This window comes from Carassius auratus, chromosome 15 (assembly GCF_003368295.1).
Source record: "Carassius auratus strain Wakin chromosome 15, ASM336829v1, whole genome shotgun sequence".
Taxonomy (NCBI): Eukaryota; Metazoa; Chordata; class Actinopteri; order Cypriniformes; family Cyprinidae; genus Carassius; species Carassius auratus.
In genome coordinates, this window is record NC_039257.1 from 6,640,652 (window position 1) to 6,661,056 (window position 20,405).

Consider the following 20,405-nt stretch of genomic DNA (forward strand, 5'->3'; position numbering starts at 1 on the left):
TGTTTGTGTGTGTGTGTGTATAGATAGATGGATGGATGGATGGATGGATGGATAGATGTTATGGATGCAGTTTATTTGTATATATTTATGTATATATTATATTTTTATGTATGTACATATATTTATACATGTGACAACAGAACCCAAGGTGTGTTCTGAGAGTCACATAAAATATAGGTTAACACGGCAGAGATAGAGCTGCATCTTCCACCAAATAATTACAATGAACCAACAAAATAAAAGAGAACGGTAGCACTTTATTTTACAGTCCTGTTCCTCATTTACATACTATGTACTTATTATAGTAATTACAATAACTATGTAATAACTAGGTACTAACCCTGAACCTACCCCTAAACCTAAACCCTACCCCATGTAGTTACCTTGTGTTACCAGAACTTTCTTACATAAATACACTGTAAGTACACTAGAAGTATATGTTTGTACACTTACAGTACTGTAAAATAAAGTGCAACCAAGAGAACTATCTGTACCATATTGAATTGCATAGCATCATATTTTTTTCCCATTGAATCTAATCGGCACTGCATCATAATCGGGGTGAATCAGATCACTTCGCATCAGAAGCTGCTTCATATGCGTCTATAATGTGTCGTATCCTTGACTATGAATAGAACCTGTCATATCAGACTCAGTTATGGAGATGCACATCTCTAATAATTACAACATTTCATTCAATGTCAATGCTATCAGTCAATCTTGATCAGGATTGAACCATAAAATAATCCTAAGTATATTTCAGGGAAGTTAGTTGTGACTCAGCTGTACATGCTCAGTGTATCTCCACATTCTAACCTCTCTGCATTCCTGTATAAAATATAGCTTGAAATATTGCACAATGCAGCAGAATGCCGGCAGGGCCTGCAGTGATACTTTCCCAGCAGAGACAATAATGTGCACTAAAGTGAGATGTGTTGCTCCGCTCATAAGCCCTATAATTACATGCATAAATAATTAGGTCGGCAACTCTGCAGGGGTAAGTGTCTTGGACTTATGTTCTAGGAATTCAGGTTATGGCCCTCTCTTCACAGAGAATGCTCAATAAGCACAAAGAAGACACTTCTTTAATGGACAGGCTTAAATAAAAATGAAGAACAGAAAAGGCAGCATGCCATAAATTATTCATGAACACAGCCAACTCTCTTTTTTTTCCCTAAGTGACCGGTGGTGGTAATCACCTAAACAGAGAGCCGGTACACAATCAATGACTTGTCTAATTGAAACACACTAAGAGTTAACACTGTTCATAAGAAAGAATTATATAATCAAAATGTCCCTCCTCACTTCATTTTATTCTTTGAATATATTCATGGGTCAGTAGGGATTGTGTTTTTTTTATTATAAAACCTTATGTAATTGTAGCATAAATAAAAAGGAAGTACACAATCTCATGCAATATCTGAGAGGAAACTGGAGATACAGGAAGTTTCCTGAATAGGAAAAGGGGTGAGTTGAAGGAAGAGAGGCCTCACCTGTTTGACACGGTCAGGGTTGACGGTGGTCTGTGGCTGAAGTATGCTAACCGGCTCTGTTTTCTGAGCGCTCTGCGGCATCTCCCGCACCTTCTCTGCAATGAAGTCATGGACGCTGTTCAGCGCCTCTACAGTGCCCTGGATCAAGCAGACACGCTCTGTTGTTCCTAAAGGAGGCACACAAAGAGAATTATAGTTTAGGCTCAGCGTGATTTACCGATGTTGTCTAAAGTGTGCTGTAGAGTGATTCATAAAATGCCATTTTTCTTAGTGCAGTGATGAGGTGAGAGCCAAAGGAGCATGTTTTCTGTGTAATAAAATAAAAACGGGTTTCCAAAAGCCACTGCATTGTTCCACCATGCTTCAGTATTTTCCATGTCGACTTAATTATTAACTTTAAAAAGATCTCTTTTAAAATCACATGAGCAGCCAAAAGTTCAAGTCAGTCTAAGTTCAAAACAATTTCCATATCATCAAATAAAATATAGTAAAAAAAGGTCACCCCTAAAATAATTATAGGAAGTATACACATATTTAGTGTACAAAATAATATAAAACATATTTTAAATAATTAACGTCAGATGACCAATTAATTATACACTACTGTTCAAAAAATGTGGGGTCGTTAAGATGTTTTATTGAGTAAGGATGCATTAAATTGATTAAAAGTGATTAGTTAAGACATTCGTAATATTACAAAAAAGAATCTATTTCAAGTGAATGCTGGTCTTTTGAACTTTCTATTTAGAAAAAAATCCTGAAACAACAAGTATAACAAACTGCAGCACAACAATTTATTAAATATTTCTTGAGCAGCAAATCAGCATATCAGAATCAATTCTGATCATATTAAACTGAAGACTGGAGTAATGGAATAAATCATAGGAATAAATAACACTTTAAAATATATTAAAACAGAAAAAGTTATGTTAAATTGTAATCATATTTCACAACATTACTGTTTTTACTGTACTTTTAATGAAATAAATGTAGTCTTGGTGAGTATAAAAGACATCTTTTAAAAATTTGTATTTTTTTTTTACTTACAGACCCAAAGGTTTTGGACACACACACACACACACACACACACACATATTTATAAAAGCATGTATGTATGTATGTGTACATATATATATATATATAAGCAAAAAAAATTCCATTTGTCACCTGTGATCCCTCCCTATAGTTATCTATCTATTTATATATTTCCCATCAAAATCTCATAAAGATTTCTGCAGCTACCCAAATTTGTTTTACTACTGCTGGTGTAAGACTGAGGTCGTTCGGCATGTTCTTGCGATTGATGGTGTTTGGAGCTAAAACGTTGATGGAATGCTTTTTTCCTTACATAGAAGCAGCATAAAATATCATCAGCTGACAACACCAGGAATCACTGATAACAGAAGGCTTACGTTCAGTTTTTACTCAACTAAATCTTATAATATTATGGCGCAATGTTTGTATGACAGCCACATACAGTGATAAATATCATACGAGTTATCAGAGTTTGAAACTGTCCGTTGCTGGGCCATCAATCATATTACACTAGAGACTATAGACATTGTGTTAGGAGACAAACAACCAGCATTAAAGCATCTGCCCATGTAAATACCATGGATCTATGTACATGCAGACTGAAGTTATGGGAGCAGCTGCAATAACAGTCGCCTGGCAATGCTACTATTTTTGGCAGCCTATTCACAGAAAGCCTTCCATTAGACGCCCCAAAGTCTCCACTTTCAATTAATTCTGATACAATATCGGCATTTCGACTCCAATTCCACAGAACATGAGGTTAAATGCATACACACATTGTTTTAATGCTGCAGACTCTAAAGGAATTAAGCGACTGCAGTTCACTGATTGGTTACTAATCCTTCTACACTATAACATTTTGCCCAAAAGCGTGCTTCTGGGACATGTATCCTCCAATAACCCAGCCAAAATCACACTGCGTCATAACAGAGGCAGTCAAACCTGGCCATTCAGATTCAGAAATAAAAACTAAATCCACAAAAGCTTTAAGTAGAAGTGAAGAGGGGAAACAAACTCAACCGGACTGATCCGAAGCCAGGATCTCTTGGCTCCCGAGAGGCTGGAAAGCGAATCGGCCCTTATCGGCACGGCGCAGTAAGGGTTTTCCGGTTTCCTTTTAACCTTCTATTGTTTACTAGCATGAAAATGATTGGGTTCGGTCCCAGACTAGCTATATGAAGCCGTGTTAATACGCTCAAATTGAGGAATCTCAGGATCATGGATGGGATCGTACAAAAAAAGAAAAGGAAAATAAAAAGCTTTGCTGAGCCCCCGACAGCTGGCGGCCTGAGAGTAATCTGTGGCAAACCAATTGGGTGGTAGATTATTAGAGCAGAGATCACCATTGTTTTGGCAGGGAGTTGAGGGGGTAGGGTGTGGACAACACCAGTCAAACAACTGTCAGAGAGTGACGGCTAGTTTTGAAACATTCCTTATTTTTATGGTATAAACATGCACGCAATGAAATACCAAATAGCTGCATAGTCACAGTTATGTTGGCAAACAAGCAGAAAGCTTATGTGTTGTGTTGACTGTCTGGATGAAGATATGCTGGAGAGGTTGTGATGTGTCTGTTGTGAAATACTCTGCAGGATATGGGAAGAAGGCCGGGGGGGGGGGGTGGGGGGGTTAGAAAGAGGTCAATGAGGATCTTCTTCCCTCCTGCAAACAGAAGGGTCACTTTCTGACACACGTTTAGGTTTCTGCCCATGGAGCTCATTGAAAGTTATGGGCAGTTTGCTTTACCCCTCGTCTAAGCACATAAACACCCCTCCTCAACAGCTCACTGCCTCATCAGCATCCACACCAAAAAATAGTACACATAGTAGGGCTGGGCAAGATTTGATATATACACAATATTTTCTATATTGTTTGGCTGACATTATAAAATTAGCCAACATACTAAATGAGACAGAATGAGACTTTTCAATGGATATTCTTTTTTTTTTCTTTTTCTTTTTTTAAGAATCTTAATAAAACATTAATAATAATAATAAAAAATATATTTATTTTGTACCAAATCAACATATTTGACTTCTATAGGATCACGTGACAGCTTTGCCATCACAGGAATAAATTATATTGTAAATGTATTGCAATAGAAAACAATAATAGAAAAATAGAAAACATTTCTAATATTGTTTCAAAGTATTACTGTACTTTATTGCTGCACCCCTGGTAAGAGATTTATTTCAAAAACATTAAAAAAAAAACTTACAAAAGAAATGTAAAGATGATATATATATATATATTTATATTTATATATATATTTTTTTTATTTATTTAGTAAAATAAAAGGCAAAATTCCTTTTTTTGTTTTATTAAATTACTACTGTCTTATGCTATGAACTCATAGTTCCTCTAATTAAAAAATAAAAAATTAAATAAGTAGAGATATGCATATATAATGAATAGCATGAAAAGGATTGAAAAAAACATTCAGAAATAAAAAAAATCTGCATAGCCCTAGTACACAGTGAACGAATGCCAGGGGTGCAGGCGGCAGTTAAAAATTTAGATTCTGACACAGGCCCAGTGAGTCACTGTGCTGCTTCGGAAATTAAGGGTTTGGTTTCCATCCATATAGACACAGAAACTAGATACTAATAGACATATTAATCAGTGATTTCAGAATGTGTGCAAACTTTGTGCTAGTAGCATTTAAAGAAACACTTATGGCTTACAATACAGACCAAGAGTTAAAGCTACGAAAAGGTACTGGGCAGTGTAGAGGTGTTTTTTATAGTTACCAAGGGAATGCCTATATTTGGCTCTGTTCACTCTTGTGCAAAATTGTTTTTATACAGTTGTTAAGTTGATGAGTCATTCATTCCTTGTTCTTGTTTCTAGATGGAGCACCTCTCTGGTGATTTAGCTACTGAGAACATTGACAAATATCATTATTGTTTTTATTACTGCCCGGACTATCCTATCTTTCTTTACAGGAATGGCCCTTTTTTCCCCAAAAGCAGAGGAGGGCCTGTGCCTGTTTTGTGTAGTTGTGTTAGTGATGGAGTGTCTGGAAGGCTGTTCTACAGAGTAACTCCATCATGACTTCAAAACTTGCAGCAAAAGACAATGCAAGTCCACAAGGGCCCCTAAACAAAACCACATGAGCATGTACAAAACATTGACATGTACTGTATGGAATGTAATGTTAGCTCATTAAAAAAAAAAAAAAGAGCCAGTTAAACCAGGTAAATAGTGCAGCAAAGTATTGTAATGCCTAGATCCTGCTAATTATTTAGAGAGAGGACAGAAATATGGTGGCTTATAGCACGGATGGATATTTTGTTCATTTTGTTTACTCAAGTACTAAAGAGATGAATCATTTCATAGAAGGTGGGATAATTTAAGAGAAGTATAAATCGGCATTATTTTGTTGGTCATACAGACGTCAGACTGACGACCATGGCCAGACGTCATTTTTAAGGTGTGTCAGGTTAAAAATAGTCCAGCGGAAACATGTCTCTTGACCATAGCTCTGTCTAGCTGTTTGAAAGAGAGAATGCGTCCTGTGTGAACGCCCTCAGCGTGCTGCTGCTGCCACAGACTCAGAGTCAGTGTTGGCGAAAATTGCTGTCAGAGTGGTAGGCACTGTTGAAAATGACGGCATAACTAAACCCGAAATAAAAAAATTATGCCTATTTATTTTTTTAAATTTGCTTGTAGTTTCATCATTTCTGAGTACTTGGGTATTCTTGTTCTTGTTACAAATAAAAGAAGTATGCATGGAGAAACCAACTTTTAATTTAAGGGACAGTGCACCCAAAACTTTTGCCATCATTTACTCACCCTCATGACATTCCAAACCTGTAAAAGTTTCTTTCTTATGTTGAAAACAAAGAATATATTTTGAAGAATGCTGGTAATCAAAAAGTTAATGGTCCCCATTTACTTCCATTGTATTTCTCTTCATACCATGGAACTCAATGGGGACCAACAACAAAGATTCTTCAAAATATCTTCTTTTGTGTTCAACGTAAGAAATGCCGGTTTAGAACAACATGAGGGTGAGTAAATAATGACAAAATTTTCATGTTTGTATGAACTATACTTTAATTCAGACAAGGTAATGTTACATTAAACCATACTCTATAATTGTAATAATACTAATACGTTTGAAAAATAATAAAGCTGTAACCAGGTTTTGTGGTAGATGCTTTGTCCTAAACGTTACAAAAACAAAATATGTTATGTTACATGTTGCTTCCTAAATGAGTATACATTTGATTTTTTTTTATCTATGAGGTTTAAAGTAGTAAATAAAAAAAATAAACATAATCAGGTTTAAAGCAGTAAATGTTGTATTCTTAACTATTAAGTAATAATAAAGCAAGTAGATATTTCTCAAAATTATAAAAAAAAAAACAAAAAAAAAGATATTCACAATTAGGATTTAAGAGCTAGATATTGTTACCATGATGTTGTTACCTTAGCTTACCCTAATACGAATAAATAAATAACAATAATAATAATTTAAGGCGGTAGATGATTCCTAAACTAGGTGTCCAGAGCTTGTCCATTGAGAGAACAGTGCACTGTCGTGTAGATCACAAATACTGACCACAAGCTCCCACAACACCAAAGCTGCAAGACGGATTGACCCATTGATTGACAGGACTCTGAACCTATAAGAAATGACCACAGCGAGCTCAACAACCAATTAAACTGCTGCGTACTGCATGACAAATAACACCAGCTGCTAGGACACATGGACATCTTTCAGAAGACACGTCTCTACACTGTATCACAATACGAGAACATTTTGACAAGTTTCCTGATTGCCTTCCTTCCAAATAGTCCAGCAGCGGCCCTAGAGATTTTGTGAACATGCAACCCTGCCTGTAGACGTGATTACAGATGTTTCCTGGATTTGGAGAGAGAGAGGAAGAATGAGTTGGGAAGGTGGGGGAATTAAAAAAGCCATCTCCCTTCCTCAGTGACTCGTATTTTCCTGTCTGCTCATCAAAAGGACTTCTGATTGCAGTGCGAGTCCTGCAGGAGTATATGGGTCATTGTTTCAGCATGGAGCACTCACTACGAGATGAAGTGTTGACTGCGGGGACGGGCAAATTAAAACAGGGGACACCTGGGTCCTGGTGGTGTCAGTGTGCACCGTTATGTTAATAACTACATGAATGTTTGGGAGAGGGCCAGTCCAGGCATATGACATAAGACACATCACCACAGCAACTGGCAGACCCTGAAAATATTGTGGGGCAGCTGCTGATGACGTAATGTGTTTTTATTTTAAAACAGAAAGGACGGGGTGTTGCATGTGCTTATGTAATCACGAACAAGTAAAGAGGAAGAAGAATTCGGAGAGAGTTTCCATTCAAATCTCTTTATGCTCTTTGAAACTGTATTTTATAGTCTGTCAGGCTGGATGGACTCTCCAAATCCAGAGGTTTCTTTACAGGCCTACACTACCCCATGTAATAAGTCTCTAGGGCAGATGGGAACCTTGCTTTCCAAGTCTTCTTAAAGAGATAGTTCACCCAGAAATGAAAAATAAAACCTCTTCTTATAAATGGATGATTCCATTAAGAACCTTTAACATGCATGGAACATTTCCCCTACACAAAAGTTTTTTTTATAGTGGACAAATGTTTAAATATTTAAATATTTAAATATTTTTCACCCTAAGAAAAAATTATAGCAAGGTCCTACAGAGAACCCAGAATGGTTCTTCTATTACATCACTATAAACCCACACTATAGGATCTTAATTTTTAAGAATGTACAATGAAATTTAATGGGGTCTAAAACAACATTGGACCAAACTGACTTTCATTGTATAAACAATAAAAAAACTATATTTTTGAGAAACAGAATAAAAGCAAGTCATACTGGTTTGAAACAACATGATGTGAGAAAACAATGACAGAATTTTCACTTTTGAATGAACGATCCTTTCAGCCAATTCAACCCTGCTTTTCCAACGGAACACGGCTCGCTAAACAGCAGAAGAAGGATAGAAGGGTCTCCAAAGAATAACAAAGGATCTGGAAGAAAGAGTGAATTCCTCTTCAGTGATGTCACTCCTATTGAGAAGAGCTGGGTTTGTCCACCCCTTTTCCTCAGTTTGACCTAAGCTGTCCCCAGCCCCCAACATCTATAGTGACGTCTCCATGGTTGCGGGGCCCATGGCGTGCAAACAGCTGAAGAGATGCCTAGGCTGGGATCCTGTCCTCATCTTTTCCTCTAATGTTCTCTCTCACCCTCTCAAGACCTTCCTCCAAGACCTCACAGAGGGACAAAGACAGAGAAACACAGCGAGGAAGGGAATGCTATAAAAGGGAAAGCGAAAGAGATTCTTTATTCTATATGCCTGACTCGCCTGTAAAGAAAGGAAAGAGGGGTAACATTACTCAGAGAGAAACTAAACTCTCCAAAAAGAAAGATGAAGAATAAAAAAAAGAGGTGGGACATGGGAACGGGGATCTAAACGTTCCTGCCAGGTGCCTAACACTATTTCAAAGGCTCCAGGGAGCTTTTCCACTTTAGCTTAAGAGCCGATATTCGCCTCAAATTGTGTAATCTGTGCATTTTAGATGTTATGTGATTAATTTAGAGCTGTCAATTTAAGAAAAAAAAAAGCAGTTAATCATGCTCTTAGACCTGTGCGTAAAATTCATCATTGGAGCAATTCATAACTGAAATACTACCGTGATGTTCTTATGATTCATATTTTTTTTTTCAGGGAGGGGGAAAAAAATAGCACAAGGATCTCAAGACACGTTTTTCAAAGTGGTGCTCATGAAGTAAGATGCTGAAAAACAATACATATTGCACTATAGTAATAATTAAAAATAAGAACAACAAATATTCTTTTAATGTTCAAAATAATATTTTCAGAAATATGCAGCCCACCTACACTACTGTTAAAAAGTTTGAAGTTGGTTTTAATGATTTTGAAAAGCACTTATTTGATTAAAAATAATGTAAAAACAGTAATATTGTGAAATATTATTACAATTAGAAGTCATAACACATTTTACAATAACATTTATTCCTGACGCAAATCTACATTTTTGGCATCCTTACTCCTGTGTCATCCTTCAGAAATCATTCTAATATTTCTCATTATTATCAATGTTGAAAACAGCTGTGCTCCTTAATGGGAACTTCAGTATTCTTTGATGAATAGAAAACATTTATTTGAACATTTAAAAGTCATTTATTTGAATTTTTAAGTTATGTCTTCATTTGTGGACTTTTCTCTGCTGATTTGTGGTAATTTTGTTCAATTTACTGCCATTTAAGTAAAAGTTCACGTTATTAAAAAAGTAACTGAATGACAGACTAGATATATTTCTTACATTACACATATGAAATGAATAAAAAAATCAGGGTCCATGAGCTTAGACACTGACTCATGTCTCAAGAGGCAACTAAGGCCAACTCCACGGGTGTGCTATGCAGATTTCAGAAGAGGGAACTGCATTTGGAGACGGTTAATCTCAAGGGACAGAAAAAAGAAAGACACATTTGCCAAAATGCGATGTTTCAAAAAACACATCTGAGTCTGTAATCCTATGTGACTCGCTTCTTAAAGTCACATTTCACAAACCTAAGCCCTGAAGATCACAAGCAGCTATTTACTGTCATAAATCTGCTGCATACAACCCTGTAAGTCAAATAAGAATGTGATGTTATTTCTGGACGAACACCTCACGTTCTGACAGGCAGTTCTCTCAACGAGGACTCAAACTCACAAAGTGAAGGTATAACATACTAGTCTCAACAGCATTTCACTTAACACTCACGACTTTGGCGTTTGCATCATCGATAGCAGCATTAGAGTTATGTCTTCTAATAAAAATAGTATTTTCAGCAGATCTTTTTTTCTAAAAGAGTTACGGTCACCTGATTTATGAGTGCTGACGTTTAAACACAACAGTTGCCTTTGCCTTGAAGGGGAATGGAGAGAAGGTGTAAAATCCATAGATGCTTTAGTGTTTGCTCCTTGTTAGAGGAGACTCTGCTTTACAGCCAGTGAATTCACTGCTGAAATGATTTCAAGTGTAACACAGACTACGGTTTCACTCAGACCTTCCACACACTTGTGAAGGATTATGTATATCTTTAATTGTTTCTAGACATGTGCATTGAACACTGGGACTGAGATTCTATTGCAAATCCATTGCATCTGTGTTTGTGAAGATTTATCAAAACCATCTATCCTCAAGAGGTTCCTGTGGATGTTTAGAAAGCACATTGGTCCAGCTTACTTATTGTAGCAAGCAACCAAACAACTGCTCAGCCAAATACAAGGAGATCCAACGCATGTATAACAGCTTGTTATACCGAACACACGCTAACCTGAGTATAATGCCAGACCCACGCGTTAACATGCAGCAATACACTCATGTTCTGAAAGGTTTGCTTGTTGCACACCTACACAAGCCACCTTCATTATTCACCATGTGTCAATTCACTTCTAAACGTGCTTGAATTAAGCTACAAGAGCAGGAATTCTATCACACTTGAACACACACGCACTTAATGTACACCACTGTATCCCAGCGTGCATCTGCAGTCTCCAAAGGCCGGTGTGGTAACCGGAGCTGGTGTGAATTCCAAGCTTGCACAAATGATTCAAACAGTGACTGACGGTCATCTACATTAGGCTATAGAAGAGAGACTAACCCACTGGCCCCCATAATTCAGTACGCTGTGAACGGACAACCCACTTAAGATCCCTTCTCTGCCTCCTTTCATCCTTCCTATTTTAGTATGAATAATGAAGCTGTAGAAAGGAGAAAAGTGAGCAAGATGATGGAGAGGCTGTGTCACAATCCCTCCGTCAACACATTTTCAGTTTGCTCATAACATAAGCAAAATTCTTAAGCAATTTGGAAAATGTCTGTCAATAGCTCTGTTTTGTCTACTTAACCTAAGGTTTTTTGTGCCATTAGAATATTTCTAATTGATACTGTTAACATAATCGTGTACGCAGGAAAATATGTTTTACAAAAATATACAATGTTTTACTTATAATTTGAATATTTATATTATTTATTTATATAATTCTAATTTGATTATTATTTGTTATATTCTAAAAATGAAACTAATAAATATAGAAATGTATTATTATTGCAATGTAAAAATAAAACAATTATATAATAATTATAATAATATATTCTAATCATTTTATTTTGTAACACAACACTTTAAAATCACATTATATATGTTTTAAAATTTTATAAATTTCCTTGCATTCAAGCATTAAACCACAGAGCTGTTCTTTTGGTATTTCCTCTGATTTACAAAATTCACACGAGTCGTTTTTCTTTTGTCCGAAAATGTCAGAATTCATTTAAATACAAGACAAAAATCACACACCTGCATAATATAGTTTTAGTAATGTTTCAGTTTGAATGTTTTCATATTGGGTAAAACCAGCTAGCTAGCATACTGCTAGCCTTTAACTGTCCTGTAACTTGCAAAATGAACACTGTCCTTTATAATCTGAATAAACCAAAAGAGCTCCATTTGCAAAAAAAAAGCTAAATTCTCAGTTAAAACACTTGCGCTTGCTCTAAGCATTAGCATATTTTGCTAACCATAAACTGCAAGATAATGAAAGTGGAAGATTGCGTTGACATGATTAAAAACTTGTATTAGAAAAGCTAATGCCTTATTTGCTACATTATCATAATGCTAATGCAGCCTAGCCTGTTTACAATCCTCAAAATGTTTCCTTCCTAAATCTACATCTAAATGCTTTTCCCGTCCACATACTCTGTGTCCTCAACTCCTTAAGCGCATCTCCCTGCGGAGGGATTGGGTTCCACACAAGTGCTCGGAGCCCAACACACACCTGTCTCTGCTTGCCTGCTGTCCATCAAAGATGTCTAAACACTGCCCGCCTGAACGATAGGCAGACTGAGTCAGCTGGCATGGCTGCTCCAAGAACATCCAAACCTGATGCCACTTTCCCCCAAACTGTCATGTCCAAGCGTCGCTAATTCCTAAGAGTCCTCTTTGGTCTGGGCCTCCTCCACTGGCCTGTGAGTCATCTCCTCCGAGCCCATCCAGGCGCCCAGGCCTGAAGATCCAGGGCCAGCATTCCGCTCTGGTTCTTTATCAGTGTTTTCATTGTCTCCGAACCCTGAGCCAAGTTTCAGTCTCAAGTTTACTCATCGCAACCCTTTAGCACTAACTTCTTATTTTTCGTCTGTTACAAGAGACCACCAGAGGAGCTCTTTTTCATTTGTATTGTTCTGTCCCATGTTTTCAGTTTTCTACTTTTCATAATGTGTATTAATCTGCTCAGAGTTTACTCAACAGATGACCTTATCCATAGCAACGGGAGAATGCCTGCCGTTTTACATCATGCACACAATCTGTTCCCCATTTCGTACAGCTGGAATTCGAGTGAGGCAATGGGGTTGAGGAGCCAAGCCAGGCCAGAGAAGTCAACCTGAAAATGAGACACCCCCACCTCTTCTAAGGCTCTCGGCACCATGATAATACACTGACAGGCGTGCAGAAATACAGAGCATTTGAAATGAACATACACTGCGTGCAGCTGCCAACATATGAATGGATCTCGCATGTGCATGCAGATGTGCAGACAGAAGGCGTTTGTTGTAACGCAGAGCTGGCGGTCCAAAAACTGCACTCTGGTAGCAGCCACGTCACTTCTCCGAAGTCAGTTGGGTTTAATTGAAGAATTGGCTTCTTTTCAATTCATGAGTGTGGATGGGAATTGAATTGGCCACACCCCACAGGAAGTTGGACTGGAATGGCAGGAAGAGGCAATTTCGTGAACAGAGTGCAACAGTGCCCACCCACTTTTTCAACAGCCTGGGTTATGGAAGTCATTTTTACATTCATGATTCATAGAGTTATAAAACATGAACCACAACAACCAGCTGAATCACAAGATTTGAAATGCAGAAAAAAGACAAGGGAGTTGTGTCAATGAGGGAAAGAACTACAATCCCATTAAGCATTACAAATGACAAAATATAAAACTATTGAATGATGTTGATTTTACATATAGAAATATCTGATTTTCCATTTTATATAAAATATGCACATAAACACATATTTAAGTAGTTTGCAGTTGCTTCATGGGAGTAGACAGGCACCTAAAGTGTTCTTTTGGTGCAATTTGTTAGTTTTGATTCTCTGATTGGTCGAGATTTCTTTGCAGAATCATGGGTAATGTAGTTTCTCATCAGGATTCCAGCTGTTAAACATGAAATATATATATATAAAAACTGAAATAATGTGGTCATATATCATTGATTAACAACCTCTTTGTTCATGTAGGTCGACTTTGAAAATATTGAAAATACTCCCTATACTGAAAGTATACTACAAATACATTTACATATTTTAATTATTTAATAAAAATACCTTGCAATCCTACTTTTGTTATACTAAACTGGTATACACAAAATCTGCTAAATTGAAAATAATTTTGTACTTAATGCACTTTAATTGTGTGGTTTTTAAAAGTTGTGCTGAAATCCAACAAAAGATATACTGAATTTTTGATTGTTCTAAAGTAAAACACATTTCAGGCTTAATAATAAGAAATGTGCATTGCATTATTACTCCAGATAAAGTTGAATTATGATTTTATATCAGTCTCGAGCAATATGTCATTAAATATGTTAATTGATTTTAACTATACTTAGAATGACATAAATGTATTTTAAATGTATTACTTTTTAATTGTCTTATTTTGCCTTTCCACTAAATACATTTCTTTGAATTTCAGTTCATTTTAAATCTCTCCATTACATTCAAATTAAAATAGCAATTCTGCATCCTGATTGCCATCTCAGTTTAAACTCGATTCAAATTTAGGAAGTGTTTAAGAATTGAAAAAAACATTATCAGTTTAATTCTAGACAATGCACAACCCTGCTGCTCAGGGACAATCATGACACTGCCTCAGGTCAGCTTGACTTGCCGTACAATTAGGATTCAGCTCCGAAACCCCTTTAGGGTGCTCTAGGTTAACGTGCAGCTCATGTCTAAAAGGACCTGATCAGCACTGCCTGTCAGGAGAAGTTTTATTTTGCTGTGGCTGCCAGAGTGCACACATAACCGAAGCTATTATCCAGCTCTGCTGAGGGAGTTTCGGGAGTTAGCAAACACCACTCCAAATGAAGAAGCTCCCCGTTAGGAACAGAGAAGCATTACATTCGTTTCCACGTTTAAAGGGTGTGGGTGTCTCACAATCGACTTGGCTTTCATCCTCCTTCCTGAAATTTGGCATGGAGCTCACGGCGCTGGCCAGCCAACCCCTGTGCAGTAAAGTGCTAACATTTCATGACAAAGGAGGCTCTGAAATGCTGCCCCTCTGCCTGCACCTGCCCTGCGTGGGCAAGGGAGGTGAAACAGTGGGTTTGGAGGTTGAAAGCACTGATTGTGAAGTCTTGAGCACACGTGTAGATCTTTCCGCTTCAGGTTTTAGCATGACAACTGAGAGGTTAGTAGTTAAAAACAAAGAGGAATCAGTCTTTTAAAGGTGCTTTATTTTCGCTTATTTGCTTGATCTCTTTGGGGAGAGCCCAAGTGGTGCATCAACTAAACGTTTTGGGGAACATTTGGCTTTGGCGATAGCTAAGAAGCAAATAGCAATTAGCAATCAGCAAAATAGCAATTAGCCATCTTCTTTGTGTCTGCGGTCGAAGGTTTCATGTGACTGAAAAGGCAACATCATACAGCCTAGCTACAACAAGAATAGCAAACTATAATCTGTGTCTTTATTTCACTTGATTCTAGGCTAGAAATTACAAAATCACAGGGATTACAAGATATTAGATTTAGAACAATGTTCCAGAAAACAAAGCCATGACAAATGTTCTTTTGAACTTTACAAAAGAGTGCAGTGGCATTACTAAATTTATATGCCATCACTCATACATGTGCCTTTTGACATTTATAAAATTATCTTTTAATTTATATATATCTTTAATTTATATATATCTTTTAATATTATATATAGAATAATCTAAAATAATTTAAAATGTGTTACATGAAATAAACAATATATATTTTATTTAATGTAATATAAAATGTATAATAATATAATCCTTTTATTTTATAATTATATATTTTAGTTATGTAAAAATAAATATTAACTGAAATAAAAGAAATTATAAAAAACGTATTTTAATTCAGCTGTAGTTGACAAGGCCACATTCCTCATTTAGTTTTCATTTAGTTTAATTAAAACTAAAATGTATATATATATATATATATAAATGATAAACTATTAAGTAATTTACAATAAATATATTGCATTTAATTTCAAAACTACATATTATTTACTTATTTTATATGTTTTCTTTGTTGAATGCAAAAATTACAGCTGCAACAACAAAAGATAGCAAGTCAAAGTGACCGAGACAATTGGTTAAGGTCAGCGGGCCGCACCCCTCCCAGTCCTTATGCTACATAATTCTAGAAGGCCGTGGTCACGTGACCATCTCAGGAGGTCCCCTTGAGGAACAACTGTTGTCTCCAGCTCCAAAGCTGACCCACAAACAACCAACCTATGCTCCAGTGCCAAAAGTAATCAAACAGACTCTATCTCATATGTCTAAATAAAATAGCAGTACATTTGGATATCTGTGCATGCATATTCCTAAATTAATGCTATCCAACCCTTAGTTGATGCATAGACACGCGCTACTCCTACAAGGCTAAAGGGTCAAAGATAATTAGCCATGGCCAATCTGTTGCAATTAATACGAGCATACAGCCGGTGTGTTGAAGGGAACGCTTGGACAGCTGACAGGGAACGCAGGAGAAATGAATCACTGGTCTGGTGGGCTCAAGGTGGTAGTGAGCATATGAGAGAGGGAAAGGGAGTTTGGGGGTCATTCAGTGGGGATTAGAGATTTTGGGAGGCAAATGGGCGGAGCAGGAGGCAGCTGTGGAACTCGGTGCCTTTAGAGTCTCTGTTGAGGCACAGAGGGGGAGCTTTGTCCCTTCTGCGAGGAGGCTGGATCTGTTCCAAAAAGAAACCCACCGCTAACACTCAATACTCTCCTTTGTCATCCCTCACCACCTTCCGTTTGAGAGGAAAGGTGCCCCCCTACTCTACAAAATGCAGCTTTCCATTGTCCTAATCTTATGTAAGGGGCTTTTCTTATTTAAGCTCCAAATGTCTCAGTGCAAATGCTAAATTGCCCCAGTGCAGGACATACGCATTAAATGATTTTGCACTTATAACCTCATTATGCAACGGTAGGGAATGCCAAAGCAACTGGCAGGCCAGGTGTCATTAGGGTGGATCTGCAATTCTAGAAATATGCTGGATGCCTTTGTGTATTATGCATAACTTATATAAATAATTATTATTTTATTGGCAGTTTTTAAATGGTCTGTATATTAGTTCAGCAATCTAACAAAAACCTTGTTAAATGTAGTCTTTTTTTTTCAAGTAAATTAAGCAAATAATTTATTATTTTTTTATTATTATTTAATGTAGTTTTTACATAAAATTTACTAATTTTAATATTTTTATTTTAACAAATCTCAATGCTAATGCATTAATAATTACCAAATATATTAAAATTATTTTAAAGGTAGGCTACACTAACAATGTTGATTGATTTTGATAAAAAATTGCTTCTGAATAATTCTTCTGTATAATAAGTCTCAGAATAAAAATGTTAATTATAAATAAATCTTGTAAGAGTGTCTCTCAGAATTATATGCAGTTTTTATTTTATCAATTATAAATATTTTGCTGGAAATTTTGAGATTATCTGTAGAATTTTAGTTCAGAAATCTAATAAGAACCTTGTTAAAATATAGTAATGTATTTACGTACATTAAGCAGATAATTTTTATGTATTGTAATATAAATTAATCAAATAATTTTTATTTTAAAAAATTTATTTTTGAAAATGATTTATTCAGTACAGTCGTTGTTTACATTGTGTTTTAAACAGCCAGTGAGAGCAGCAGGACATCCGCAACTGCTTTTTTTTTTCCTCCGCGGGAACTTCAAAATGGAGTCCCTGCTGCTCTGTGATTGGCTGTGGGAGTCTATGGCCTCTCTACGTGACCGGACTGCGAGAGTATCCATCCTTACTGCGGCTAACTCTCTCTTTCTATTTCTCAGACAACGCATCTGTCTCACCCCAAGCCCAGAGGCAGACATCAGCACAGAAGCGAGAGACATCTTTGTCGCCTGTCTACCTGCCCGGTGTAGCTGGGGAAACAGAGAAAGATGTCTATAATGATGATGGTAGAGGGGAACCTCTTGCCTCTGGAACTGTCACTTTAATTCCCATCTCTGAGGCAACCAAGTGTAGAGACTAACAAAGCATGCTTTGTCTCAAAGGGGGTAGTGAGAAACCGTAGGGAGGAGGGCGTGTCTGTGACAAAGGGGGATGGGGGGTGGGGGGTGTCGCCGCTGTCAGCTCTGCACCAAACCCCAGGAGAGGTCCTACCTTTGTGGGACAGATCCTGTGCACCTTGCGCACAGCTATAAGACATAAGTCAAGTTGCACACAGATGATGCTAGAAAATCGAATTCAGTTTTTTTTTTTTTTTTTATAATTTATGGTTTCTCAAGCTTTTGCAAAAGCAAGAAAAAATGGCCACCATGTACCAATATAAAATACAAAATAAATAATTAAAACACTGAAAATATACTATTTAAAATACAATATTGGAGATCAATTTTGAAAATTCAGGATGCTACTATTTAAATAATATGTAATATGAACAACTATATATATATATATATATATATATATATATGTGTGTGTGTGTGTGTGTGTGTGTGTGTGTGTGTGTGTGTGTGTGTGTGTGTGTGTGTGTGTGTATGCTAATTCAAATCGATATACATTTATGTTACATTTATCCATTTAGCAAGTGGTTTTATTCCAAATGACTCACTTTTGACAAAAGTTGCACGTAAGCTTCTCCCGCCAAAAGTACGTAAATATCTGTGCATATAAATAAAATCTGTCAAGGCCCTGAATTGCTGAGCTTAGAGCGCGGGGGGTGGGTTTTACTGATGAGCTCATCATAAAATGTGCAGCAGATGACAGCGTGAACGCAGCGAGAGATGAGGATGGCCGTCTCCCACTGACACATTCATCATCTCTACTCCACTGACAGCCTCAGACAAAAGCAGAGACAGGCCCACTTATGTAACGCATCAGGACCCCCACTGACACCCAGGATGCATTTTTATAAAAAACAAGACTCGTTCGATACAACTCCTATCACTATTATGAGTTACAGGCATTTGCTATTCACTATGATTGATTTAACCAATCATTTAGCAGCGTTATTACTAGTAGTTAATTGATATGAGGTTTTCAGGGATTAATATCTTGAGAGCTGGCTGATCAGTGGCCGATAAAATTCTAATATATAATTAATTAAATGATGGCAACTATAGGCTGAAATTTGTATGTTGAAATGAATTATATAGGCTATTATAATGACCTAATAAATAAATAAACAAACACACATAAATAAATAAACTATACGTGTATATATAATATAAATAAACTATATAAAACTATATAAAAAACTATAAAAACTTTATAAAACGTAAAATATATTAAATTAATATATTTAAAATGACATTTTACAACATAAGTTAATTTCATTTAGTAAACTATACATTTACACCTTCGTCCATTCAAAATTTTGTATGTAGAATTAAATAAAATAATTTCAGTTTTTGCACAGCACCCTCACTTTTGCCACTTTCCTGTTTCTTTCCCTCTTGTTTTTTGTGTCTCCATCACCACACACACACACACACACACAGACCAACACCTCCTCAGGCAGATGGGAGACCAGCCTACGCCACTTGCACCTCCCCCCACACTCGAGGAGCTGTCGTCAACAATGTCAAAAGCTTCTATTGTCATTAAGAGTGGCCCACCACTCCTCTTTGTCCTGCACAGTTTAGAGACATCATTGAGCATTCAAACAACTGGAAATTCAATCACACCTCCCCCTTCACTGTGTCAGTCCCCTCTCAACTTCTTTCCACGTCTGCATCTTTTTGTCCCTGTGTTTCCGAGGGGATCACACATAACTGCACCATCACAAATATCTCAAATCCATTGATATACTCAGTCAAAGACTTAAACGTACACAACTCAAAGTCTAATATGGGTGATGACAAGAGTGTCAGGTGCTAAACTCAGTGTCATAGAGGTAATTATATATACCACAGGAAAAACTTACAGACGGAGGGATATATTTAGCACTCAAATCCAAGATCCTCCTTGTCCGAATCCACTATTCCCCATATCGCCCAAGCATGGGACAGTTATTGAGATCCTAAGCTCTGTGCCCATAAGCTCTCGCCCACTCGGTGACTGGTCTAATGATGCAGAGTCTGAGGGATGACAAACAGGGAACGCCCTTCAGACCTACAGGAATGCTGGATTAGAGGCTCTCAGATCTACAAAATGGTTTGCCGTTATCTCATGACTGGCTTCAGTTCTCATGGCTGACATAAGCTCGCTTGTTTTTCACCGTTTCCATGTGAAACTATTGAAAACAATCATAACGTATTACGTGATCAGAATTGTCCATTACAACCAGCACTATTGTGTGTGAAATACTAGCCTCGGTCACCCGCAGATTTCAGAGAACCCGAATCTGTCGATATACACAAACATTTGTGTGAGTGTGTGTATATTAAACATTTCGAATGATTTGATGATTCTAACATATTTGAAACCGTTTAAGTTAACAACTCAGCAGATTTTCATGGAATTCAGAAAAAAAAGGCTGATTACCCAAAAATGAAAAATTGTCATAATTTATATACCATATTCAGCCTTCAACCATATCAGTATTGGCTGACCAATATGAATTTTATTAATGGTCAATGCTGATATCTTAGAGAGA

General features: G+C 36.8%; 1 protein-coding gene across 2 annotated transcripts in view; it reads right to left on the reverse strand.

The window, feature by feature from the left end:
- The window catches only part of LOC113114845 (RNA-binding protein Nova-1), a 51,466-nt gene that overhangs the window by 16,101 nt on the left and 14,960 nt on the right, over positions 1–20,405 (reverse strand). For both annotated transcript variants that reach the window (XM_026281917.1, XM_026281916.1), the window contains one exon: positions 1,494–1,660. In XM_026281917.1, the coding sequence (XP_026137702.1) occupies positions 1,494–1,660 (167 nt within the window). The remainder of the gene's footprint in view (positions 1–1,493; positions 1,661–20,405) is intronic.